Source organism: Micropterus salmoides, unplaced genomic scaffold, assembly GCF_014851395.1.
Source record: "Micropterus salmoides isolate LMB-PRFRI ecotype aquatic unplaced genomic scaffold, ASM1485139v1 Ms_hic_scaffold_15, whole genome shotgun sequence".
Classification (NCBI taxonomy): Eukaryota; Metazoa; Chordata; class Actinopteri; order Centrarchiformes; family Centrarchidae; genus Micropterus; species Micropterus salmoides.
The window spans coordinates 30,128,327-30,155,988 of NW_024040596.1; the positions used below are offsets into that span (position 1 = coordinate 30,128,327).

General features: G+C 39.1%; 1 protein-coding gene across 3 annotated transcripts in view; it reads right to left on the reverse strand.

Annotated features, from left to right (window-relative positions):
• The window catches only part of LOC119903435 (nck-associated protein 5-like), a 78,072-nt gene that overhangs the window by 44,110 nt on the left and 6,300 nt on the right, over positions 1-27,662 (reverse strand). For 2 of the 3 annotated variants that reach the window (XM_038719583.1, XM_038719585.1), the window contains exons 2-4: positions 18,149-18,284; positions 10,902-10,992; positions 2,078-2,233 (exon numbers count right to left, since the gene is read on the reverse strand). In XM_038719583.1, coding sequence (XP_038575511.1) covers positions 2,078-2,233; positions 10,902-10,992; positions 18,149-18,177 — 276 coding nt within the window. In that variant the 5' untranslated portion in view covers positions 18,178-18,284. Of the gene's footprint in view, positions 1-2,077; positions 2,234-10,901; positions 10,993-14,788; positions 14,960-18,148; positions 18,285-27,662 lie in introns of those variants that run through there. The other variant, XM_038719584.1, reaches the window with a different exon arrangement.

Below are 27,662 nucleotides of genomic sequence, written 5' to 3' on the forward strand. Positions count from 1 at the left end.
ACCAGGCTGTCGGGCAAAAAATCTTGAGAAGCTGCAGTCTATTCATTCTACTTACACAGTAAATTTCCAGCTAAACTGAGGCTTTTTGAAGACCCTTTTCTCTCTCTCTCTCTCTCTCTCACTCGCCTGTCATTCAACGGTCTTGTGTGAGTTTTGTGCGGTTCCTTGCGAGTCTATTTCAAGTAGCCGGCTATTTAAAAACGATATAATATTCTTTGTGTGGTTCATCAACGGTGAGTGTCCTGCGAACAACTCAGCACAACACCAGTGAAGCTGGGGCTCCTTCTCTTCAGCAAGTGTTCCTCTTCCGCCACCACACACAGACACACACACACAGACACACACACACACACACACACACACACACACACACACACACACACACACACACACACACGTGCACTGACAACCCATGGTTAAGGGTTACAATTTTGGATTTATTTACGCACTTTTAAAAACATTTATTGAAAGTTTTATTCTTTTTACATGTTTATTTTCAGCATTAAACGTTGAAATGTATATTGTAATAGGCTGTATATTATAAAACTGGTAGTTCTGTGTAAAATCAGACGTTGAGCACCCCCATATCGCCAAAATGGCATGATCCTCGTTTCACTGCGACGCTTCGAATGTGAGATTGACTGTCAAATCAGACTCCGCCCATCAAAGCATAGAATCTTCGACTATTTGGGGTCAGCCCAAAGCAAAGGTATCAGGTAAAACCAGAATGTGGTAAACGTGTCATTATAAAATTCTACAGGCCAACAAATTTCTGCTCCTTTGACTTTGACTCCTTTGAGTAAAGCACAATCATCATAACTGATCATATTTGGAAAAAGTTATATTATGGCAGTGATATAACATAAAATAGGTCTATATTAACAAATATGACCATTACGAAATCACATCACATTCAGTAGAACAAAGAATGCAAAGCAGAATTCAGTTTTTAGGTGCCTTGGAGTAGATATAGTTGCTTAGGTTTATAGTTATTTTATTTAATTAATTATTCAAAACTAATATTAATATGTTATTATTGTATATATGACACTATATATTATTGAAGACTAATACCGTATTTTTATGTGTTTTGTTCTTTAGAACCACATACACACACACATACGCACAACCCACATACACACCCAAACATCCAAACCAATGCCTCATGCTCATCCATGACCTGTATTTTTCTACCGAGTGATCATTAAAGTTTCTTTGGATTGAACTCTCTGTGCCCTACTCTCCCCTGTCCTTAAAGGAGCTATCAACCCAGCATCCCAGAGTTACCATCCCTACCACAATGGCAGTGCAATCAATAATAACTGTCTGAGACTCCTCAACAGATGGGAAGTCCTATTACTTTTTCAGCATTGAAGGTGTGACAGAGAGACGTACTGTACATTCACTGGAACACTGACTGCAAATGTTAACTACCCTGTCAGCATTTTAATTATCACCTCCTGGATATGAATAACTCCTTTGCCTTCCACTGTTTTTTTCTTGCCCCAAGGACTGCTCTTCAGCATAAAGGGATTTAATTTTCTGTAAAATTTAAAGATGGATAGAGGCATGATGCAACACTGATTGTGCTTGTTAGTCATCTAAACAGCTTGCTGGTATTTTCAAATGAGGCTACTTAGACTCAGGTGCTATGATGGCAGTTGTTAATTATCTTTTAAGAACATTTAATTCAAACAATTAAATGCTTTAATGTTATAACTGACAGGTTTCATGTTCCAGGATTGGTGAGGAATTCATTATGTATATACCTTGGGGCAGCTTCAGAATTCATTTTAAGCATCGTAGATTTCTACCCTGAATGCCCTGCAATACTTACTAAATAAGAAATGTAATCAGTATGTTTGGTCCTTGGAAAAACAGCCTAGTGTGCTGTGTTTGAGCTGCCTACTTATTCCAAGTCTCTAGATACCAAGTGAAATACATTTAATCAAATAAAGCATGTGGTACTCTCAATATATCAATCAATCTGACATTTCAGGGATGAAATGGGAAGAGTGGTGGGACACTGGGAACAGTTGTGGGGAGGGTAAGAAGTGGACCATGCAATCCACTTTACCTCCAGAGTTCTGAGTCGCTCTAGCAAGGGATTGCTGTCCTTTGAACATTCCTCTGACCCTCCGCCGGCCTCGGGCGAGTCAGGCCTCTCTGCTGCTGTGGCTGTGGGACCCTCCAGACTGTCCTGCTGCTTCCACATTTCCTCCAGGAGTTTGTCCTGAAACACAGAGAGAGCAGATCAAAGATGCATGCCTTAAAGTCACAAAGGAATGAAAAAATATATATAGAAAAGCATTAAATCTTGACAAACAACATTAACATCAAATCAAATAACTTCATGAACTGAAGGAGAAGCTTTTCATACAGCATAAAGCAGCTGTGGACAACAGATACTTTAATTTAAAAGCATGTAATGGTTACAATTTAAGCATTATTCAATTATTTCTTCACATTTGCTCCAAGTATTTAGTTTGCTCTTAAAAATCACCAAGTGGCAGCACAGTGATGTTGGTACAGAAACAGAAGTGGTTCTGACACATCTATTCTCAGTCCATTTTCTACCAAACTACCAGCAACTTTCTTTGTGCTGCCATTCTCCTGTGAACTCAATTAACCTTGCTCCTGTTTGCGCCTTTAATCCCAGCTGAGAACTGCGTGCTCTGCACTTGGCAGTTGTGGAAAAAGTACTCAGGCACTGTACATAAGTACAATTCTGATACACTGTACATTTTAAGCACTTTATCCACTACATTTCACAGGGAAATATTGTACTTTTTTACCCCACTACATTGATCTGACTTTAAGTAAAAAATTTTATACAAAGAAACTGTACTGAGTTTCTAAAATTATATATTGTTAAGGGTTGAACTGCTAAATAGTAATTGGCTCCACCTTGACCAACTACAACATTACGTTACGGTAATAATAATATGATACATTTTAAATTTTTAATACTCACCGATACTGTATAATATCTATATATTTTAACTCCACTGTACATATTATAAGATGTAGCATATATAAAGTCACTATATATCTGCACTTCAGGTTAGATGCTAACTACATTTCATTAGCTCGATAACCGTACTGACAGTAAAGTTGAATCTAATCTAATCTAATCTTATCTAATACGTGTCATGATTTTGGGTTTGAGTTTTGTTGTGTTTTATTTTTAAAGTATCCTTCCTCATTTGCTTCCTGTGTGATTGTATGTCCCGCCCTAATTATTTTTAACCTGTCCCTTCTCATCCTCACCACTAGTGTATTTAGTTGCTCTGTTCCCCTTATCCACTGCCAGTTTGACTTTGTCTCCAGACCTAGTGTTACAGCCCTCTGTGTTCTTCCAGCACTTTCAGGGATTATTTTATTTGTTTCCCTTGGATCTTGCCTGGATTTTGGATTTTGTACTTCGGATTTGTTTGCCTGTGTTTGACTGCCTTCTTGGTTATGACCCTTAATTGACTACCTCGCCTTCCCATAAGCTTGCATACCTTGACCTGTATCTCTGCCTCCGGTGTCTGGAATTGGGCTCTACTTCTTGTGTTTCCTGCTACCCTGCTAGCAGTTATTGTGACAATTTGGTAGCATTACAATGAAAATGGGCCATTCTGTGTTCTAATGAGTAATTTTATTTTTGATAATTTTTTAAATTTTACTTATAGGATTTTTACATGTAACAGAATTTTTACAGTGTGATATTTCTGTTTTTACTAAGTAACAGACCCAAACATTTCTTCCACCACTGGTACTCGGTACCAAATACCACATAGCTGAGCAAAGTGAATTTCAAAGTCAGAAAATCTTAACCTCGGGCATGTAATAGATTTTCGCTGTTCTAGCTGTTTTCCATCCAGAAACAGCAGTCCATTGTGTCATCCGAGACCGTCTGGTGGACCGCAATCTTGGTGAGGTTGGCTTAGCTGACAATTCGTCAGATTGAAGTAGAGAAGAAGAGTTTGCTTTGGCGGAGGCAGTGTTTATTGGCCTCTGCTGGCGACCCGTAGGAGCTACACAGACATGCAAGATATCAATTGATTCATCTCTTCAATACGAAGAGAAAGAGCCCTGTAGGATGTTCTGTTCTCAAGCTGTGGCCTGTAAAGCATGGGAGTGCTTTAGGTCACAGGAATATTGACTGTTTTTATCAATATTTCAATGTTTTGGAAGCTTTATGTTATTTGGAACGTGGTTGTATGGAGAGAAATTCTGTTTTGAAGATAACTCCCAATAAAAGTGAACGTTTAAACAGTAAATATGGCCAAAACATGGAAATTCACCTGGTATATTTTTGAAAGATTGTGTAATAACTGTTGTATATCAGTTTCTTTTCATCAAATTTACAGTTACAGTTGTATTGCAGGTGGATATGAAGATATTCAGGTGCATAATAATCTACCTTATGATGGTTTATTACATTAAAATATAGCTTTTTTACCAGGCGAGGACGAAAATATTATTTTTTCTGTATTGCATCTCCATATAGAGATATTACTTTTTTATTATTTTATGCGTTTTTCCTGAAAATAGGTGCCTGATACCATTTTAATGGTCAGAGTACATCTTTGAGACTCCATTATTTGAATACCGGCTTTTAAAGAAGAATTTAGGGTATGTAGTTTGTCAGTACCTTCTAAAGTTACCAATATAACAATTTCATGCAAAATACTGTATTCACATTTTTGCCATCTGCCTCTTTATGCTTAAGCTCTGCTCAAGTTTGGCTAGTAAAACTAGGAGAGAGGACACAACCGGTTGTTTCAAGTCATGCTTTGTACCTAACATCACACTAATTCTTCTATCTTTGCAAGTTAGAGAGGACAGTTTTATTTGCACAGTTGCAAGAGACTACTTGTAAGGAAACCATAATCATAGGTAGTTTTTACATTTCCTGCCCCGTGTGTGAAATGGCAGAGCAACAAAGTTAACAAGTGGCTGATGAAGAGAGTGGAACATTTAACAAGCCAAAGAAAGACCCATATTTACTGCTACTCCGACACACCCTCAAAAACATAGGTGGAAAAACACTGAGCTGCAGCACACACCTCCTCTCCCTTCCAAACACTAGCTACCCTCCAGGCTGTCAATGGACATAAAGTTGTTGATGTAGAGTCAGAGCTCAGTTAAAACTTTATGGATGAAAGATACATTTATTACAGATTAATAACTCAGCACTCTGAAACTCTTGCTCCAGTCCATGTTGCTAAGCTAGTCGGCAACATGTACAGCTGAAGCTGTTTACCCGCTTCTCACTAACCTGCCCTTCTCTGCTTCTGATTGGCTAGTAGTACTTAACTACGAACTGTGCATGTGCAACTCCCAACAAAGATCATTTAGAGACAAGATGTATCACTCCATAGCAAAAACGAAGTCTTCAACACAGGGTGAAAAGAGGCGCTGCAGCAATGTGCAGTATGTATGGTGTTTTTTGAAAATTAAATCATGTAATCCTGTTCTGGTACAACCCCTAAATAAGATTATGAACATGAAAATTAGCATAATACCACCTCTTTAAGCATTTGTGAGAAAGTGATTCACTTGAAGACTTTCCTCGCAATGGTTTATGTACCCTTAAAGGTAATTTATTATCCCAGTTTTGACTCTAGGTTTTCCACCAATGTTCATCAGGAACAGAATCTGTACTGCAGAAAGGTGGACATAATTGCTGGACATAATTCAGTTACACCGCAAAAATATTTGGGGAAATGCAAACTAGACACAGAAATAGGCACAGACTGTATTGCCACTATTACCACTATTTAGTAGATATTCAACATTACTAGCACGTTTTGTTTGGATGCATAAAGCTCAATGGATCATGGTGGGTGAGAGCCTTTCAGGTTTGCTCCTCAAACTGGTGGATAATCACAATCAGGTACTCTCTCTAATGCTTTGCCTGCACTTTAATAAAAAGCATAATATATTGAGCTTATTGTGCTTTTATGCTGGAGACATATGCTAGATATAATTCATCTCTATTCTTTATTTCAGGTACGAAACACACTTTTTCTAAATTCATACTTGTTTCCATGTGGTGATAATGCTAGTCTAATATCTTTACTTCATTTCAGTCAGTGTCATACATTTTGTGCTCTAATATATTCTTTTGTCTGACTTATCACTGGAGCTACATCCATGGTTGGATGAGACTGGATGCCTGGTGTTTGTTGGCCTGTAATGTAATGTACCATTATTTAGCACTGTGCATTAATGGTAAGTGTAGAAAGTTGTACAAACCAAATATTAAAAAGGCTTGATTAACACAAAAAGAGGAAGATGGATGGTAGCATAAAAAGGATAGGATAAAACACAAGGTTGAGCCCTAACTAATTAGTTTTATGACTTATGAGCCTTGTTTGCATTTGGTTTATTTTTCATTAGTGCTTATATTAGCACATCCATCAAGACCAACACAAATAATAATGTACATCAGAGCTGATCATCTAAAGTATGTGTAACTAGCACGTAGTGGGGACCAAGATCTGTCTCACAATCACATTGTGGGGACTCATCTCCATCTGGGGACACAAGGTCCCTACAAGGTAATCTAAAATATTATAGGTTTAACTATTTTGGGGTATGGTTACACTGAAAAAAAACCCCACTTTCCTTTCCAAGGTCGAGATCGATAGAATATCGAATGGTAAACAATCCCTAGGGTTTTCTAGGGATGGTTTAGTGTTCTATCTGCAATTTGGATGATTGTTGTTTACTGTGTGCACATATTTTCTTATTAAAGTTCTTCATTACATTAGTGAAAAATATTGTGCTCTGTTTCTCAGAGTTTTTTCAGTTCACGTTTTTTTCAGACACGATTTCAGTTGATTCAAATCAAAATGGTGAGAGCAACATTTCAACATAGGCACAGTGATAATACCAAAGGTGGAGAACACACTTAACACACTTCTCTGCCCTTCTTTTTCAGCAGTTACCCACCCAAAACCCTACGCAGAGTCGCAGTCTAACACACTTCTCTGCTCCTCCATTCCAGGAGTTACTTAGTGAAAATCCTATAGTGACGGTGTCTGCCCCCCGACCATTGAAATTATTTAAAAAGGTAAACAGAAGAGGAGCTGTGCATAAAAACCTCATAAAAATTAAAACCACAAGAGCAATAGCGCAAATGAATAGGAGAGTTAAATGTGGACTCTTAAACATCAGATCTCTCTCTTCTAAAGGTGTACTAGTAAATGAACTAATATCAGATTATGATATTGATTTATTTGGTGTTACTGAAACCTGGCTGGGTGATGGAGAATATGTTAGCCTAAATGAATCCACCCCTCCCAGTCATATTAATACTCACATTCCACGAGGCACAGGCCGAGGAGGTGGAGTTGCAGCTATCTTCGACTCTAGCCTACTAATCAGCTCTAAACCTAAACCAAACTATAACTCATTTGAAAGTCTTGTTCTTAGTCTTTCGCACCCAAGTTGGAAATCACTGCAACCAATTATTTTTGTTATAGTGTACCGAGCACCTGGCCCGTATTCTGAATTCTTATCTGAATTTGCAGAGTTTTTGTCAACTTTAGTCCTTAAAACGGACAAAGTTATTATTATAGGGGATTTTAATATTCATGTGGACGTTGAGAATGACAGCTTTAGTACTGCGTTTATCTCTTTGTTAGATTCCATCGGCTTCTCTCAGAGTGTTCATGAACCGACTCACTGTTTTAACCACACCCTCGACCTTGTTTTGGTGTATGGTATTGAAATTGAACATTTAGTGGTGTTTCCACAGAATCCCTCTTTATCCGACCACTGTTTGATAACTTTTGAGTTTGTATTGCTGAATTACTCGCCATTGGGCAAAAGTTTCTATACAAGATGTCTGTCTGATAGTGCTATAGCTAAATTTAAGGATGCGATTCCATCAGCTCTAAATACATTATCTAGTCACAAAGTAGAGGACTCCTATGCTAATTTCAGTCCCTCCCAAAACGATCATCTTGTTGATAGTGCTGCAGGCTCGCTGCGAATGACACTCGACTCTGTAGCCCCTCTAAAAAAGAAAATACTAAAACAAAGACGGTTAGCTCCATGGTATAATACTGAAACTCGCAAATTAAAGCAAATATCGCGGAAACTTGAGAGGAATTGGCATTCCTCCAAACTGGAAAATTGTTTAATTTGGCAAGATAGTCTTAAAACTTATAGGAAGGCCCTCCGTAATGCCAGCGCAGCGTACTACTCGTCATTAATAGAGGAAAATAGGAACAACCCCAGGTTTCTTTTCAGCACTGTAGCCAGGCTGACAGAGAGTCACAGCTCTATTGAGCCAAGTATTCCCATAGCTCTCAGTAGTTACGATTTCATGAGCTTCTTTAATGATAAAATTCTAGCTATTAGAGACAAAATTCACCAAGACCTGCCCTCAATTGGCACCGATTTATCTCTTAACTCAGGAACCTTAGAAACAGCTGTAGAACCAGATACATGTTTAGACTGTTTTGCTTCCCTCAATCTTTACCAACTAACTTTAATAATTTCTTCATCTAAACCATCAACCTGCCTCTTAGACCCCATCCCGACTAGGCTGCTTAAAGATGTTTTACCCTTAGTCAGCACCTCTATACTAGATATGATCAATCTATCTCTATCAAAAGGCTATGTACCACAGTACTTTAAAGTAGCTGTAATTAAACCTCTTCTGAAAAAGCCCAAACTTGATCCGGATGTTTTAGCAAACTATAGACCTATATCTAACCTTCCATTTCTCTCTAATGTTCTGGAGAAAGCAGTTGCTAAACAGCTGTGTGACTTTCTACAGAGCAATAGTTTATTTGAGGATTTTCAGTCAGGATTTAGAGCTCATCATAGCACAGAGACAGCACTGGTGAAAATTACTAATGACCTCCTTATTGCATCAGACAAAGGACTTGTCTCTGTACTGGTTTTATTAGATCTTAGTGCTGCATTTGATACCATTGAACATCAGATCCTATTGCAGAGACTAGAATATTTAATTGGCATTAAAGGAACCGCTCTAAGCTGGTTTAAGTCCTATTTATCAGATCGATTTCAGTTTGTACATGTTAACGATGACTCCTCCATGCACGCCAAAGTTACTCATGGAGTTCCTCAAGGATCTGTCCTCGGACCAATCCTCTTCACTTTATATATGCTTCCTTTAGGCAATATTATCAGGAAAAAATTCCATAAGCTTTCATTGTTATGCAGATGATACTCAGTTATATCTATCGATCAAGCCAGATGAAACTCATCAGTTAGCTAAACTTCAAATGTGCCTTCAGGATGTTAAAACCTGGATGACCTGTAATTTTCTCATGTTAAACTCAGATAAAACTGAAGTTATTGCTCTGGGGCCTAAGCACCTCCGTGACGCATTATCCAAAGATATAGTTTCCCTGGATGGCATCGCCTTGGCCTCCAGCACCACTGTGAGGAATCTTGGAGTTATCTTTGATCAGGACATGTCGTTTAAGTCTCACATTAAGCAAATTTCAAGGACTGCCTTTTTTCACCTACGTAATATTGCGAAAATCAGGAACATCCTGTCTAAAAATGATGCAGAAAAACTAGTCCATGCATTTGTTACTTCTAGGCTGGATTACTGCAATTCCTTATTATCAGGCTGCTCGAAAAAGTCCATTAAGACTCTTCAGCTGATCCAGAATGCTGCAGCACATGTTCTGACAGGAACCAGGAAAAGAGATCACATTTCTCCTGTTTTAGCTTCTTTGCATTGGCTTCCAGTAAAATCCAGAATAGAATTTAAAATCATTCTTCTTACCTACAAAGCTCTTAATGGTCAGGCACCATCTTATCTTAAAGAGCTCATAGTACCTTACTACCCCACCAGAGCACTGCGCTCCCAGAATGCAGGGTTACTTGTGGTTCCTAGAGTCTCCAAAAGTAGACTAGGAGCCAGAGCATTCAGCTATCAAGCTCCTCTCCTGTGGAACCAGGTTCCAGTTTGGGTTCAGGAGGCAGACACCATCTCCACATTTAAGAGTAGGCTTAAGACTTTCCTCTTTGATAAAGCTTATAGTTAGGGCTGGCTCAGGTGAGTCCTGAACCATCCCTTAGTTATGCTGCTATAGGCCTAGACTGCCGGGGGATTTCCCATGATGCACTGAGCTCCTCTCTCCTCTACTTTCTCTCCCTCTGTATGCAACCTCATCCCATTATTGCATGTTACTAACACAACTTCTCCCCTTTCTGGTAGTCTTGTGCTTTCTCGTCTCTCTCCTCTCTCCTATCACTTCCTGCAGGTTTTCTGGCTCTGGAGCTGTGGAGTCTGGATCTGTGGTTGCGGGTCACCTGCTGCCCCCGTGTTCCTGCTCGACACCCTCTGCTGCAACGACTATTGTTGCTAGTCTTATTGTTATTATTGTTATTATAATCATTAACATTACGATTGTTACCATTAACACTACTATAAATATCTGTACCATTTTTCATTTAGTCTATAGCAACATTACCTTCACTGTCTGTACCTCTGTGTGTATATTGTGTAGGCTGCCTCCCTCCCCTCTCTCTCTCCTTACATCCCTCTCTTTTTCTCTCTCTCTCTCTCTTTTTCTCTCTCTTTCTCTCTCTCTCTCTTTCTCTCTCTCTCTCTCTCTCTCTCTCTCTCTCTCTCTCTCCTTCACCCCAACCGGTCGAGGCAGATGGCCGCCCACCCTGAGCCATGGTTCTGCTCGAGGTTTCTGCCTCTTAAAAGGAAGTTTTTCCTTGCCTCTGTCGCCTAGTGCTTGCTCTTGGTGGGAACTGTTGGGCTTCTGTAAATATCATCACAGAGTATGGTCTAGACCTGCTCTTTTATGAAAAGCGCTGTGAGATAACTGTTGTTGTGATTTGGCGCTATATAAATAAAATTGAATTGAATTGAATTGAATTGAGACTGGAGGTCCCTCTTGTACCTTGTATGCTTTCATGAGGTCCAGGGGGTCCACCTTGGGCCCTTCCAATGAGTCCTGGTTCTGTAGTAGCGTTCGCACAGTCTCCTCCATGCTGCATTCAAGAAAAAACAAACAAACAGGCAAACTGGTCAGAGTAGCCCAGTGAATGGGAGGAATTGCTAGAAAATCAAATCGATAAAACTTAACATTCATTCTTCAACAGGGATTAATGGAATCTTGTGGTTTGAAAACCATCCAAAGGCTCAACCAGCAATTTAGGCCTGAACTGTAAATTCACATACAAAGTTAGACTTTCTAGGCTGATTATAATTGAACATTTTGGTCAGTTTAGTTGTGTTAGTCCATGTATTAAAAGATATGTCAACTGGGAGTGATAGCAGAGTCCAATCCTCTGTTTTGAATTTTTAAGTGGGGATACACCTTTGTTTATGTTTGGATCAGTGTCCAAAGTTGCCTTTATGTAATAGCTTATGACAGGCCAGACAATGAACGGTGAAATTAACAATATCTGCAGGACAATGTAATTTTTCCAGCCTAGTGGATGCAGTAATGAAGTTTCTAATTGGATACAAAAGTATAGAACTGAAGGAATGTGAAGCCGATGAACCTGTTGATGAAGGCTCTTATATCAAAGGGTCCTTTCACTTTGATAGAACATCTCCACATTTCATTATTTGCAATGACTGTGGGAACAGTCGACACCATCATCAGCTGCCCCTGAGATGACATCCATACACAATTACACAATGTCTGTTGCTAAAAGCATTTTAAGGATGATAATGATGTGCAGAATGCTGTAACAAACACCTCATCTTCTGAATAAGAAGCAAATCTGCTAGTAAAACAATATTTGATTTAAACAGATCATGAAAAGCAGAAAACCTCTGATATTTAGTTTGACAGCAAAGCACACTCAATCACTTGTTTATTTATCCTGAACTTTTTTTAATTGTATATCTGTCTAATGTAGTTTACTGTGTTTTTAAGGATGACAGTACAAAAAAATCCTCAATGAATAAATAATATTATATTATTATATTTTATATGTTGTACTGTAAATACTGTCTTTCAAATTTAACAGACAAGGACAAATAGAATTCAGCTGATTAGTGTCTTGATTGATTCCCTAAAACCAACATGTTTCCGCAACCTGCCTTCAGAAGGATTACATAAAACAAAAAACACTGTGGCTTAACGTTAACGTTTAACAATAACAGATTTTGTTGGCCACTTGAGGGCAGTGGAAACAAGATGTAAGCACCACAATCACTGAATAAAAATATTAATATTATCATCTCATAATGGTGATATATTTGCTAACATGTTAGCAAACAGTTGCTTGTTAAAGCAGATATGGTAAAACACTTCGTAGAGCAGAGGGGAACTTGACAGTTGGGTGATAATTCTCTGTTGGGTCATTACACCATTAAAAGTTTCTTTCACATTACAGATTGTTATTTGACCCACTGTTAATATAATAATAATAATTATAATTATAATAATATAATTTAAATAATAGCAATGTTCTAAAATGATTCCTAAGTCACGTAGGCATAAAATGTTTCAGACATACTGTAAATAGACTAAGGACCATATATGTTCACAGTGAAGGGCATCACAGCCATCAGAGCTCTGTTTTCAATTTATTTTATTTTTTATTTATTGCATAGAGCTGTTGTGTGAAATTCATTGTCCTTAGACATATAATACTAACACAAGCTAATAAGGCTTCAAAACATCCATAAGACTGCAGCTGACATTTGCTCAAATGGCCTCCACTGTATCAGTATAGTCTTGCCTTGTGATTTTATAATTGTTTTCCCTCTGAGCTGTGTATGCTTGATAGACACTGACCATGTTCCCCATAATGTTGTACGCAGTGACATTTTGCCCTGTCACTTTCAGAGCAGGTTTTTCCCCTATTTGATGCATGTGGGATAGCCATTAGCACTAGCCCCTGACTGTGAGCACTCCACTGGCATTCCTGCCCCAAGTCACTGACCTGACACAAAATGAAAACAGCGGGTGTGTTGGTGGGGGGAGGGTGAACGAATACTGCAGTGCCACAAACTGCCATTGCAGTGCCACTACCACAGAGTGCCACTAGCTGTCACTGCAGCGCCACTAGCTACAAATTTAAGTGCCACTGCAGTGCGACTACCAAAGAGTGCCACAGAGTGCCAGTCATCCTTGTCATAGTTATCCAAAGAAGGTTAAAATCAAGGGCAACTGGACTTGTTTGAAAATACTGGAAGACCTTTCGTCCTTCATCCAAGAGACCTCTTCAGTTCTGAAATGACTAGTAGGGAAACTCAACTATTTAACCTCTGTGGGGTTGTTTTGCCAAGATCATCAATACAGCTGGTTTGTTAGTGTTCCTGGCTGTTGTAGCGATAGTTGTTATGGTCGTTAGAGCCTCCCGAGGCCAAGTCTGAACGACCATCGCACTAGCCGCCACAGAGTGCCACTAGCTGCCACAGAGTGCTACTAGCTGACACTGCAGTGCCACTAGCTGCCACAGAGTGCCACTAGCTGCCACAGAGTGCCACTAGCTGCCACAGAGTGCCACTAGCTGCCACTGCAGTGCCACTAGCTGCCACAGAGTGCCACTAGTTGCCACAGAGTGCCACTAGCTGACACTGCAGTGCACTAGCTACCACAGAGTGCCACTAGCTGACACTGCAGTGCACTAGTTGCCACAGAGTGCCACTAGCTGAAACTGCAGTGCCACTAGCTGCCACAGAGTGCCACTAGCTGACACTGAGTGCCACTAGCTGCCACTGCAGTGCCACTAGCTGCCACAGAGTGCCACTAGTTGCCACAGAGTGCCACTAGCTGACACTGCAGTGCACTAGCTACCACAGAGTGCCACTAGCTGACACTGCAGTGCCACTAGCTGCCACAGAGTGCTACTAGCTGAAACTGCAGTGCCACTAGCTGACACTGCAGTGCACTAGCTACCACAGAGTGCCACTAGCTGACACTGCAGTGCACTAGCTGCCACAGAGTGCCACTAGCTGACACTGCAGTGCCACTAGTTGCCACAGAGTGCCACTAGTTGCCACAGAGTGCTACTAGCTGAAACTGCAGTGCCACTAGCTGACACTGCAGTGCACTAGCTGCCACAGAGTGCCACTAGCTGACACTGCAGTGCACTAGTTGCCACAGAGTGCCACTAGCTGACACTGCAGTGCCACTAGCTGACACTGCAGTGCACTAGCTGCCACAGAGTGCCACTAGCTGACACTGCAGTGCCACTAGTTGCCACAGAGTGCCACTAGTTGCCACAGAGTGCCACTAGCTGACACTGCAGTGCACTAGCTGCCACAGAGTGCCACTAGCTGACACTGCAGTGCCACTAGCTGCCACAGAGTGCCACTAGCTGAAACTGCAGTGCCACTAGTTGCCACAGAGTGCCACTAGTTGCCACAGAGTGCCACTAGCTGACACTGCAGTGCCACTAGCTGCCACAGAGTGCTACTAGCTGAAACTGCAGTGCCACTAGCTGAAACTGCAGTGCACTAGCTGCCACAGAGTGCCACTAGCTGACACTGCAGTGCACTAGCTGCCACAGAGTGCCACTGCAGTGCACTTGCTGCCACAGAATGCCACTAGCTGAAAGGCCAGTTAAACCAAATTCTGTGGGATTTCCTCAACCGTGATGAAACAGAGAAAACTCTTTGGCCCTTTTGTGGTGAAACTGCCCTGAGACTCATCGCTATCCATGTTAGTTAAGCTATTTTTTCACAACACTAGAGCATGTCTCCCGAAAGTTTTGCCTCATCATAAAGTCGCACAAGTCCACATGATTCCTATCAAAATTCATGTTATTCTCAGCAATATTTCATTCACTGCCTCCACATTTTTCCCACTCACTCATCACTCACCCCATGCTGCTTTCCTACTGACTCTCATCGGTGCTGGTCATTTGAAATGAGGCTAACCACACGGGTCCTCAGCATCCTCAGCTCAGCGTTAGTCACTGTTCTGTGTTTGTGATTGGGCACTGAAGAGAAAGTGGGTCTCCCAGTCTCCCTGTGGACGATGTGGGAAATAATGCGCAGCTGAGTGCTCTCAGAAAGGGGAAAAACAAGCTCCCACCCTGTCTGGCTTTCCCCTAACAAGGCCTCGTACTCTCCTCGCCATTCCAGTCTCATGACTCCGGTTTGGCAAGAGAGATGTCTGTGGTTTGATTGTTTCTCTGTGTTCAAACTGCTGAATGAACACAGAATGTTTGCTTTGCTCTCACTCAACTCCTAAGACACAAAATTTGGCAAAATGTTGCATTGTGGCGCTGGCCATTGTAAAAACTAAAGAGACAGATTAAAACTGCTTTCACAGGCTGAGTTACACTCCCCCTGACTAATAAACTGACCTTTATTTGTAAAAGTGGAGTCATCCGAAGAAACGCAGTATATACAACACATCTATAGACTGTTTGAATTTGGCAGAGATTCTAGCTAGCAAACTTACAAGTTAGTAAGGTTGCAGTTCCAAACAATCTAAAATGTATACTAAACCTCTCTGGACTGGACTAACGTTTGTTATTTTTTTCAATGGGTAAAATCATAAATGCTTGTATATGATACATAACATATATTATGAAGCCCTATATTGTGCTCAACATACAAAGTTTACATGCTGTGCACTCTCTACATATGTAGACACACATGTGTACCCATGCATGTGTTTACTGTATGTATATGACATTGCTTCAGTAACATAGATATTTGTTTTACTTAGAAATGACCGCTTCCTTCTTACCAGAGGGGTTTCTGCTGCTCTGTGACATTTTGCCTCAGGCAACACTTTTCAAAGCAGGACCCTCAGCTCATCATGCACAACAATGTAAAGTAACCTTTTGCCCCACTAAACTAAAATTGAAACAAAAACTGAGCCAGTACCACGCACAATGTATTTGGGGAAGCACCTCGCTGCTATTCTTCCAAAGGGTTGTCATCCCTCTTTATTTGCAGAACACAGGCACATTTATCTGTATTTAAATATGGAATCCTAACAGACAAGCACTATTATTCAGTTAATTGCAGGATCATTTGGTTACACACTTACAGCTGTCACTGGATCCCACTGCAGCCACTTAATAACACTGAACATGTGAACGCAGATGTTTTGGCGTTTGTTTTGACAGTCCATGTATAATCCATCAGTAATTGTACTAGAAAGACGATCCTTTATTGTAGCTTTATATTTTTATTCATTACATTACAATGCCTACTTTCTCAAGTTAAGAGAGAATATATATATATATTTCAGTGTTTAACAAGTCAATTGCTCTGCACTGATTTGTGTCACTCATTGTCTTCTATTGATTTTCTATTTCAGAACTAAGAAGACATTAAAAGAGATACACTTTTTAACATGCACATATTTGCCCTTAGAATGGATTTAATGTTTATTTTTTTATGTTAGATTTTGAATTTAAGTTTATTTGAGGCTGTAGTACAATTCAGAGACCACATATATGTGCACGAAAACAGTGCACTTTATGTAATATACACAAAGATGACTTTTTAACCTTAATAAAGCTGCTTATATTAAACTACTTAAAAACTAAATGATCTGGGGTTTTTTAAATTTATTTATTTTATTAGATAACGCAACACGTAACAGGTAAAATAAATACCAGACACAATAGTTTTTGGTGAAAATACACAAAAACAGAAACAAGAAACAACTGTGCGCAGTTGGACAAAACAGCAAAAACTAAATGATCTGGGGTTTTTCTTATTATTATGATTCATCAGTTATTTTGTTTAAGAAAAAAGTAGTCCAGATTACTTTTTTAATTTTATTAAAAAACAAATTTGATGAAAAAGAGACATTTACACCAAAAAGATAAATAGCATCTCAAATGGTGCACCAACAAATAACTCTCACATGATATGGTGTTTGTTGCGAGTTTAAAAAGCAGTATATGAATCAAATTTTAATGAAATTGGAAATATCTAAAAACATGGAAGTAAATTTCAAGTTTTTAGAAACAAAGTTATTTTGTAAATAAAATATGAGACACAAAGGACCCTCCAGAACTTCACCAGCACCACTTAAGGTCCTTAGAGGCCAGTGTTTAAATGCATAGCACCAGCACATTAGTATTTCATCAGAACACTGACAGTCAGGATGTGATTAAAAAGGCTGCTACTGATGAGACACTGCATGTTACAAAAATAGAGAATACAAGAATGTAGAGAAAAAACTAATTTCTAATTTCACAAAAAATGTTGGCCAGCAGTTCTAATATCTTCTGTATGTATTAACTAATCTCACAGCTTGCTAAGCATATGATTGAACTTGGATCATGAGCGGCGATCAGCAGTTGGCTGGACATAATGTTTGTTTATTATTTATCGCATCCTGGGAGGGGTATCAATAGGACACTTCATATCAAGTTTCAGTGTGGGCACTCTACTGAAACTCAGCAGTTTTTTTCTTTCAAAGACAATCTCTACATGTAGTGGGCTCTCAAGTAAATGAAAATGTTGGATGTCACAACAGAAGCCCAGCAGTTCATCACATTTGGTGTTTGGCCTTTTATGGATGTGAGTTGTGCATTATGTTTGTTGCTCAGTTGGACGCTTGGCCACCGGCTTTCAATCTGCCATGATATAAGCTACTGTGTTAGAGTTATTATTCAACTGTAAAATGTCTAGTTCAGAACATATTTTTCACAGTTACTTCCAAATATATCCCTATCAATAATCTTTTTATGCAATTTGTTTATATGCGTGTATGTATATCAGCTGATGTTTAAAGAATACTCCACAGATCTAGCATTACAAAAGGGTCCAGATCTATGGCGCAGAACCATGCTGCATTCTTCCTTGTCAAAACCTGGCACCTGCATCGCCCACAATGCAACATGACCGCCAACAGTTGGGTCGCAGATTCAGGTGTGTTTTGCTAGTAGCAACTAATGTAGCTTCGGGCCTGCAGCAGAGATGAGGAGTTGGCTGCAGAGGACTCTGCATCAGATTCTTTTTATTTTCAGACTTGCACTCTTCCCTAAACAAACTGATCAAATTTGGTGCCGTACTCTCTGGAGCCACAAGCGGCTTCATTCAACGTTTTCCCCATATGCAGCAGAGACCTCAAACAGACTTTGATGTGTAAAATTGATTGAGTTCCCTTTTACACTCTCAAATATCCACTATCAATGAGGCTCTAGTAGAGTATGTAAGTGCATTTCAGTGTGTGCAGCCTGGTTGTTGGTGTGGTGCAGGTGCTACCTGGAGAAGTGCTGCTGCAGTGTCACCATCTGCCGCTCACCCTGCTGAGACTTCACCCTCTCCCTTCTCTCCACGCCCAGATGTTGTTTGTTCTGCAGCTGGGGATTATTATTATGGATCAGTCTTGGTGGCGTAGCTGCAGGGGAGACGAGTAAACACAGTTAGTTTGTTGTTAATCTTGCATATCATAATCCCACTGAAGATGTTAAAGATGCAGTATATATACAGTACACCTGTTCATGTCCCTTTATCCCTTCTATAAAAAGACAGTTTGTTAGCAAGTTCACTTGTTTGGAAAAGAGCAGGACCAGTGTGCAGCCTCACCTCACTTCTCTCTACACCTCACACACTGTAGTTTTGAATTAACGTCGACATCCGTGTTTTCCCCACAGCTGGCAGGTTGTGAGTTAGACAAACTCCCTCCTGACATTTAAGCAGGGCCTTGGGCGTAAACTGTCATTTTGGAGCCAAATACCTGTATATCTAAAGAAATTCAAGGATGCCCTGATACTGTTGTGGTAGCAAATTTTCAGGTGTTGTTAATATTATGACCATATCACCTCGTGGCTTGTCCTTTAGGTGTTTAACTGTCTGAATATTACTCAACTGAAAAAAACAACTGTGCCACAGAAGAAATTTAATGTTGCTGCTATGTCTGTTTTTGTTATTTTGCTGACAGTGAACGTGAATTGAGATATCACTGTATGTGTCAATAACTGTCAGCTGAACTTAATGACCCTGAAAAATCTGACATTAATTTGCTTGATGAATACTTAATAGGAATTTCATGAAGAAAGTCACATTCCTCCTTCAGTGTAAGGCTATGGAAGGATAAGAGGAAACCAACAGAAGTGCCAATCAAAATGATAATGGCTTCCAGTCTATTTCAGAAATAGTCAGTCTGGGTGACTATTTTTCTCTGTTGCCTGCTCAGGTAGCCTCTAGCTACAGGTTTGTGACTCACTTTGCCCATTCCACTCAATCAGCTGCTGCAGCACAGGTACAAAAGCTTTTAAAATTACATGACTGCCTGTAACTTATTCCAAATGTTATAATTTACTAAGTGTTTTCTTTGTAACCCTTTTTTCGGTCTTACATTCTTGACTCACAGATGCTGAATAATTTTCTTTCCAGCATAGTCCATTTCAATTCACTCCAATGTGCAAGAACAGTTATTTAAATTTGTATGATTTAAATCGTGTTAATTTGTGGCAGATAGATTATAGACCTACATCAGCTAGTACTACTGCAGCTATCACTACTGCTATCACCACCACTATAGACTTTTGTCACAGCAGACATTTTGACATGCCATAGCAACCAACATTAACAATGGCTCAGTTCCTTCAAAGTATCCTAGGAAACCATACCAGTGAGCCACATGCAGAATGTTCAATTAAATGTAATGCAGTCAACATTCATTTCAGTTATTAATTACACCTGTGATGTGTATACACACGGACTATACAAACTATTGTAACCAAAATGCTTTCCAAAAGCACATGCAGATAAGAGAGAACACATATTTTTAGAATAAAATAATGTACACACGTGAACATATGTACCTAGCCACATACATGTGTGTCAGCATGTAGTACTCTCTTTAAAGATCAGTTGCTCTTTCAGACTAGTGACTTGTATATGTATATATTTCTCTCAATTAAACTTGGTTAAAATGCAGATTTTTATCAATCACTGTTTTTGAGATAAAACCATAGACTGTACCAAAGAAAACAGATGCACAGTAGAACTCTGTCCAGAAGGTAAAACATGCCCACATTCCAAATTAATGTTATCCAATTAATGAAGTATGCTGAGATGTATTCATCATTTTTCAATCAAATGACAGAAGTCAACACAACCCACACGAAGCAACTTCTCCCTTTGCTTTGTATATGCAGGCTGAGACACATCAGGGTCAGTACAAAAGTTCATTGGATGCATTTTAATAATTAGTCCAGATCTGGGAACTACTTTGAAGATGAACATAGAGCAGTCATGGCAAAGTAATTATTGTTATCAAAGTAATAAAATAGCATTTTACTACCAGTGATTGAATCATCCTTAATGCCAGGGACAAAACTTAAGAATACATATTTATCTGTTTTGACATTACTCAATACCACTTTCTATTTTTTGTTCTTTTACAGAATTTACCTGACTTTGCTTCTTGTTTTTCTTTCTTCAACCCAGAAGAGCATGTAAAACCCATGGAAATTGGTCTGCACTGATAAAAATATGTAAACTGATAAGCATGGTCTCTTAAATTCTAGGTGTTTATGGTGTAGTATGTTTTTTTCAGTATATTTTGAAAAATACCTCAATTGGAGGAACCTGGCAAGGATGTATACGTTGAGTCAGCACTGCCATCTAGTGTTATTTGCAGATTACTACCAGACTAAGGCATGTCAGGATAGAGGATTACTGCACAGTTTAAATATCAATATCGCCACAAGATCTGTGGTGGTGTTAAGAAGAACTCGCAAACTCAGCTCAACCAGACAAACTCCTTCTGCTGAGGAGGTTGTGTGACCTTTAAATCCTCTGACTTTTGTGCACGAATGTATTGTTTTCTGTCGGTCTATCAGTCTTTTGGTTTATGGGTCCTGGAGTAGAATGAGAATCCACCCTGTTGTCCTTTTAATCCTGAAGACCTAAAGAACCAATGTTTTTTTCTTTTGAATTACAATGCGAACACAATATTAGTACATTATTAATCACAATAGACCAAAGCTTTAACAGAAAGGGCAAAAAAGAAAAAATCACTGGGGAAGTCATTTTCTGAGAACACATGGCATAGATCCACAAAGCTCTTGAATTGTCCTTTTTATTTTGACAATGAGCATTTACATAGTGCAAAAAATATATAAAAAGAAACTGTGTTCCAAGAAACTGTGTTCCAGCAGGAGGTTTTTCCTAGATGCAGTTAAATAGTACACAGATTCTTGCTAAGAACAGAAGTCTGTCTACGTTTTTTTTTTTATTGTATCATGAAGTAGCCATGTATCTACTAAAGACTTTTTACTAAAAATTTCACATTGCTCCTGTTTAAGGAAAACTCAGAAACTTCTGTATTTCTTAAGGAAACTTCCCGTGCCAAGTTGTCATTAACTTCTACAGAGGAGCAATAGAAAGCATCCTCACTGGAAACATCACCAGCTTGCATGTGATGTTCATCGCCGAAAGACTGAAAGGCTCTGCAGTGGGTGATTAGAACTCAGAAGATCATTGGTACCCAGAAGATCACTGGTACCCATCTCCTGAGCATCAGTGATATCAGTGATGTGAGATGCCTACGCAGAGCCCAAAGGTACTAAAGAACAGTACCCACAGATCTATGTTAATGGCTGCATTCCATTTCAGTTCCAAGGTATGTCATGGCTTACTGGCACACTTAATGGGGATGGAGCATTAGTTGATGTTATTAGTTACACCTGCCATGACAAGTCAAAATGCCTGCTGTGAAAAAGGCCTATATGACAGATGCTATTCTGACAGAAAGAGCGAACTGATTCCCCTCTACATGGAATAGCTTACAAATGAAATTGCCTAAAAGTAATGCCAAAGTACGTTGCCCGTGTGTGGCTACTCCCATGGAAACATTGTAATTTTTTTACTTTTTGAGAAGCTTATGCTTGAACTGAATGTCTTTAGAAGTTTCAATTTAGTTACAGCTTAAATATTATAATTTCTGAAGGATAAATCTGAGCTGCTGTTAATATCCTTGAACCAGAATTCTTTAAAGATACATGGATCCCATCTGATGGCCTCATGTGATAACATAAATGTATTTACGTCTTTCAAGGACTGCAACACTGTTCAACTCTCCTTTTAAAATTTCCTTCTACAGAACATTTCATGCATAAACTGCATAAAAGTATGTGTTTCTCTACAGTTGGCCAGCAGATGGAGTTCTTCATTCATTTTCCTCATGTGCAATTATCACCTGCCTCCTGATTTGTCTGTTCTTTTGCATGTGTGTAGTCCTTAAAGCCACACTGTAAGGAGAGACAGAAAGATAGGAAACAGGAGGAGATGCAGCTACCTGCTAGCCAGCTGAGTCACATGATACCTTTCAATGAACCATGTGACATTCTCTTCACAAATAATAAATCTAATTTGAAAGCAAAAAAAACTTACTCATCATACCTGGTAAATAAAAATGTTCCACTCTGAAAAGGTGTTTAGTGGAAAAATATACAAATTTAATAGCTATGAAAATGTCTACTGTCGAAGGCCTTCCCTAATAGAGGTATTATTCTAGGTCAGGTTATTTGAAATCCAGAATGAGAACATTCACAAGTGGCTGCACAGCATTTTGTATAATAAAACCATGTAATTGCTCATTTTGCACTGTGAATCAGTTTGTAAAGAGTAGGTGTCTTGAATAGTAGAAATGAAAACCTTCAAATATACCTATGTGTCCCTGGGGATGTATGAGAATATCAAGTGCACATTTAAACTACTCTATCAAGCACAGCATAATGTGCCCATGACACTCAAGGGTCCATTCTTAGACTTCATCTTCTATTAATACACACAGTGACAAGTGGTTCATTGGACAACATCGCACCAGTGTACTAATTAACAGTTCCCAACAGAGCTCAGTTTTGTTTTCACCTAACACAGTACAAACAGTAGTAGGTTTCATTCATTCTCAACTACTGAGTGAAATAAAGACTTTCACTCACAATAGCGATGTGAATATAAAGGATTTAGGCAGTGACACGAAGTGAAATACACAGAAATACTATATTGCAAACTAAAAAAATATATATTAAAAGTCAAACAACTCATCATGGATTATAAGCAATAATGTGCATACATTACACAATATATATGTTGATGCGTAACAATGCATGTGAGCTGCCAAATAAATGTAGCAGAGTAAAACAACAATATTTCCCTCCCAGTCCTCAAGTACCTCAAACTCAAGTAGGCCTACTAACTTCCACCTCTTGATTAAGATAATAAAATAGAATAAATAAAAATGATAAACTTCTATGATGGCCCAGAAAGCTCAACGTACTGCACAAGCAAATAGGCAAATAGGCCATTTTGGAGCTGTAGGGTCTGGATCTGTGGTTGCACCACTTACTTACTGCCCCAAGTTCCTCCTCGACACATTCTACTACAATTATTATTATTTGTCCTATTCATAACTATTTATATCATTGTTAGTACTATTATTAATTTCATTTATATCTGTGCCTGTCTGTCCCTCTCTCTCCTAAACCTAACCAAGTAGTTTTGGTGCCTGAACTTAACCAAACTGTGACGGTTTCACAACATTGATCACATGTTAAAAAAGCGTCTCATACTGACACTCAAGGGTACCTTGTGAGACGCCAAGGGGCATGACAAAGCAATGTCTGTATTGGACAATCTGGGATGAGAATGTGTTGGAGAAACACATCCACCAATGTGACACTGCATATGCAACATAAAGAGACTGCAAGCCACAAGCAAATTTTAAGAATATCCCATCAGAAGTTTCCAGGGAACACAAAAACAACAGATTAGCTCTCATAGTACATCTTCTTCACAGCAACATTTTGACTTGTTACTATTAATAACATTAATGATGGCTCTGTTTAATTAAAGTGCCCCAGTAAGCCATGTTAGTGAGCCAGCATGACCAGGACCCTGAAATTGAAGCAGCTACATGGATTTCAGCCATCATTCATTTTATTATTTAATTACATTATTTACTTTTTTATTGTGCCATGTCTTCTGTGAAAGAGGCCTACGGTTAAAAGGCTAACACTACATCTCGCCAATATCTCCAATAATATTATCAACAGATTTTTTGGCCACTTGTGGGCAGCAGAAATAAGTTGTGAACCCAATATCAACATATTATTAACTATTGAGTTGATATATTAAACTTGTTAGCAAACTGCTAATTTACATATCCAGCAGTTATGGAGCAACATTATCTTTCATTTGGAGTTGTGTCTCTGGTTACCTGATGAATGTAATATAATATTCACTCTCCTTTAGCTCTACTTTCCACCAACCCTGATGGAAATATCTGACTTTTTAGCTGTTAATGCTACTATTTGTTTACCAGCTAGTCTCTTAACTGTGTCTCTCTTCTGTTTGGTGTTGATCAGGTATTGTACAGTGGCTTTTTAGAACCTATTTGCTGGCTGACACTGTGAGGGCGGTGAGAGTTAACCTAAACTGTAAAGCCACGGGCCATACAGCTAAATAATAAGCTGAAACTCACTTTAAAGCTCCGCAAAGCCGAGGGGAGCTTCAGCTGACAGTTATCTGTAGGTTCATCACTACTACCCTTTTCACATTGTCACGTTGTTTTCACAGTAATTTGATAGATCATATAAAATTATTGACTGTAAAAACTAAAATAAACATCACTAACAAGTCACTGACTCGAAAGCAGGAGGAAACAGCTAGACTCGCTCTGTCCAAAAAACCCTTACTATACCAACCTCTTTAAAACTAAGCATCTCTAAAACATATTGCATCTCATTTGCATCTTTAAGGCATTAAATGGTCTTGCACCCCCATATTTGTCTGATCTACTTTTCACCTACCGCCCTTCACGGTCTCTAAGATCAACTGAACTTGGTTTATTGTCCATCCCTCGTTTCCGGTTGTCTACAGTAGGTAGAAGGTCATTTAGTGTTAATGCTCCAAAATTATAGAATTCACTGCCCCTTTCACTTTGAAATATTTCATCTGTGGCTACATTCAAGACACAGTTAAAAACTTATCTATTTAACATGTATTTCGTTTAAATGTGACTATATGTATCCTATGTGATTGTAAGTTGTGTGTTAGTGTGTAAATGTACCATGTAAAGCGACCTTGAGCTCTGGAAAGGCGCTATATAAATAAAACTTCTTCTTCTTCTTCTTCTTCTTCTTGTTTGTTTAATCCATACACAAACCTCAATGTAAAAATGTCAATTTGTGGTTTTAGGGGGAATTACGTGCGTGGAACTATATCTTTAATAGTTGGACGCAGTAATTGTGCCCCTGGTGTCTTGACCAAGTGAAGTTGCAAGGTTTGGTACCACTGTACCTGTACAGGGACATATGCTAAAAACTTTGCACACTATTCATATCTTGTAACAAATGCTATAGCCATGGACGCTGAAGAGAAATACCCATATTTGAGCTTTAGAGGTTTGAGTAGCTGTATTTTTCACCAACTCCCCTTCCACCAGTCTTTATGCTAAGCTAGGCTAACCACATCTTGACTCAAGCTCCATACTTAAAACATCTTCTTATCTTTGTAACAGAAAGACAGCAAATAAGTTTCTCAAAATGTTGAACCAGTCTTCTAAATCTGCTCCTGTTTTTCAAAATGTCTGTGTTGTTAAAGTGGTAAAGGTTTTGTATTTATTGGCTTGCGTTTTCTTTCTGTAAGAAGCGGTGCACTGAGCTCTCTCAGGTACTATGGTAAACCTTTGAAGACAGGTTCTTCTATATTTAGACATTCTGAATTATTAAGTCATAAAGAAACTCAAAGTGGGAGAACTTGCAATTAATTATAGGTAAAAATAGTCCAAAACACAATATTATCAGATGTGTTTATCTGTCACATATGAACTTAAATACTTATCTTATATCTTTATAGCTATTTTGTATTGTTGTCCACAGTCTAAATAAATTGGTCGGAATCATTTATATTACATTTTGCAGTTATAACTGAAATCTGATTGTGATGTAACAATCCAAGTTACACTGATCACTTCCCTTCCACTAGATGACATTATTCATTCCTCATAAGAGCCTTTATTACAGCCCTTAGATATCCTAATCTACAATGAGAGCTGTTAATATTTCTCAGTGTCACAGAGGCAAACGGTTTGACATACATTGTATTTTTCATTCACAATGACTCCAACGCATAACAAAATCAAAGCTAGCATGTGTTTACTTGGGGACCTTTCAGAGAGGAAAGCTCTCCAGTGTAAATAGTGTAATTACATGTCTTCCTTTTGGGTGGGTGGGAGGGTAAATTGGTATAATCAAGACAGCAGTTCAGCCTCCGGCATAGATGTTGGAATGAATTAGGACAGGACCTTGTTGAGATTTTGCCCCCTGGGTATCTAATGAATACATACTTCTCCCCTAAATCACATCCTGCTGATATACTGGCGAGCCAGTCTTGTGACTGTACCGTACAACTCACACTGGGAAATGAGTAGTGCAGGAAATGTAGGTTTTAAACGGGAACTGTAGGAATTTTTACACTTGGAGACATTAAGCTTAGGCTGGTAACCAACAAATTACACCGAGTACACCAGGAGAATAAACAACACTGTACATGAAATTACTTTTGTTCCATATAGCTTCTGTCCCTCATTTTTATAGATTCCCATCAGTGCAGTCAGAGAACCATTGGTATGTTGTGTAGATATGAGACCTGTTTTCTTTTTCTGATGGGATTATCATGTTTTTACAGATATTTATTCATGAACCAAATTGTTGGACAAAATGAAAGTCAGGTCACCAAAGTCAGTAGGATTCATCGGATCCACCCGGCCCAAACAACCAGACCTGGCGCCACGGTGGGTGCGGCGATCACTCGGAGGAGAGGAAAGAGAGCCAGGAGAGGAGCCATGCTGGCCCAGCTTGGACTTAATTCTGCTCCTAGAGAGCCGGTCAGGACAAAATGGGACTCATGTTGACGAGGCATCAGAATTCAGAGGCTGTTGTGCCCACATCACCCCATCAACATCCCGGCTCAAGCACTCTGCTGGTGTTCCGTGTTCCGAGCTGTCAGCGCAAGACTCCGGCAGGATGAGAGGAGGTGGACGTTTTACATCAATGATGCTTGGTGCTCAAACACAGTCAAGATGGACTCTGTTTCCCAAATGTCAGACTGTTTATTGTGAAGATGAAACTTTCATATTATCATCTGGTTGCTGCTGTTTACATTCACCCCTGATGCAAATTCAAAAATGCACCGTGGAATGTTCGAAGTGTGTATGTGTATGTATATAGGCATAAATAACTGTATATATTGTTTTAGTTTATTTTACATGTCACCATATTTTATCTATCTATCTATCTATCTATTATCTTATATATGTTTCACACTTTTGTGCAGGGGTCACAAAAATAATTTGAACTGATCCTCAAGGGACCTTACAGTGAGGAAAATAAGTATTTGAACACCCTGCTATTTTGCAAGTTCTCCCACTTAGAAATCATGGAGGGGTCTGAAATTGTCATCGTAGGTGCATGTCCACTGTGAGAGACATAATCAAAAAAAAAAATCCAGAAATCACAATGTATGATTTTTTAACTATTTATTTGTATGATACAGCTGCAAATAAGTATTTGAAAACCTGTCTATCAGCTAGAATTCTGACTCTCAAAGACCTGTTAGTCTGCCTTCAAAATGTCCACCTCCACTCCATTTATTATCCTAAATTAGATGCACCTGTTTGAGGTGGTTAGCTGCATAAAGACACCTGTCCACCCCATACAATCAGTAAGAATCCAACTACTAACATGGCCAAGACCAAAGAGCT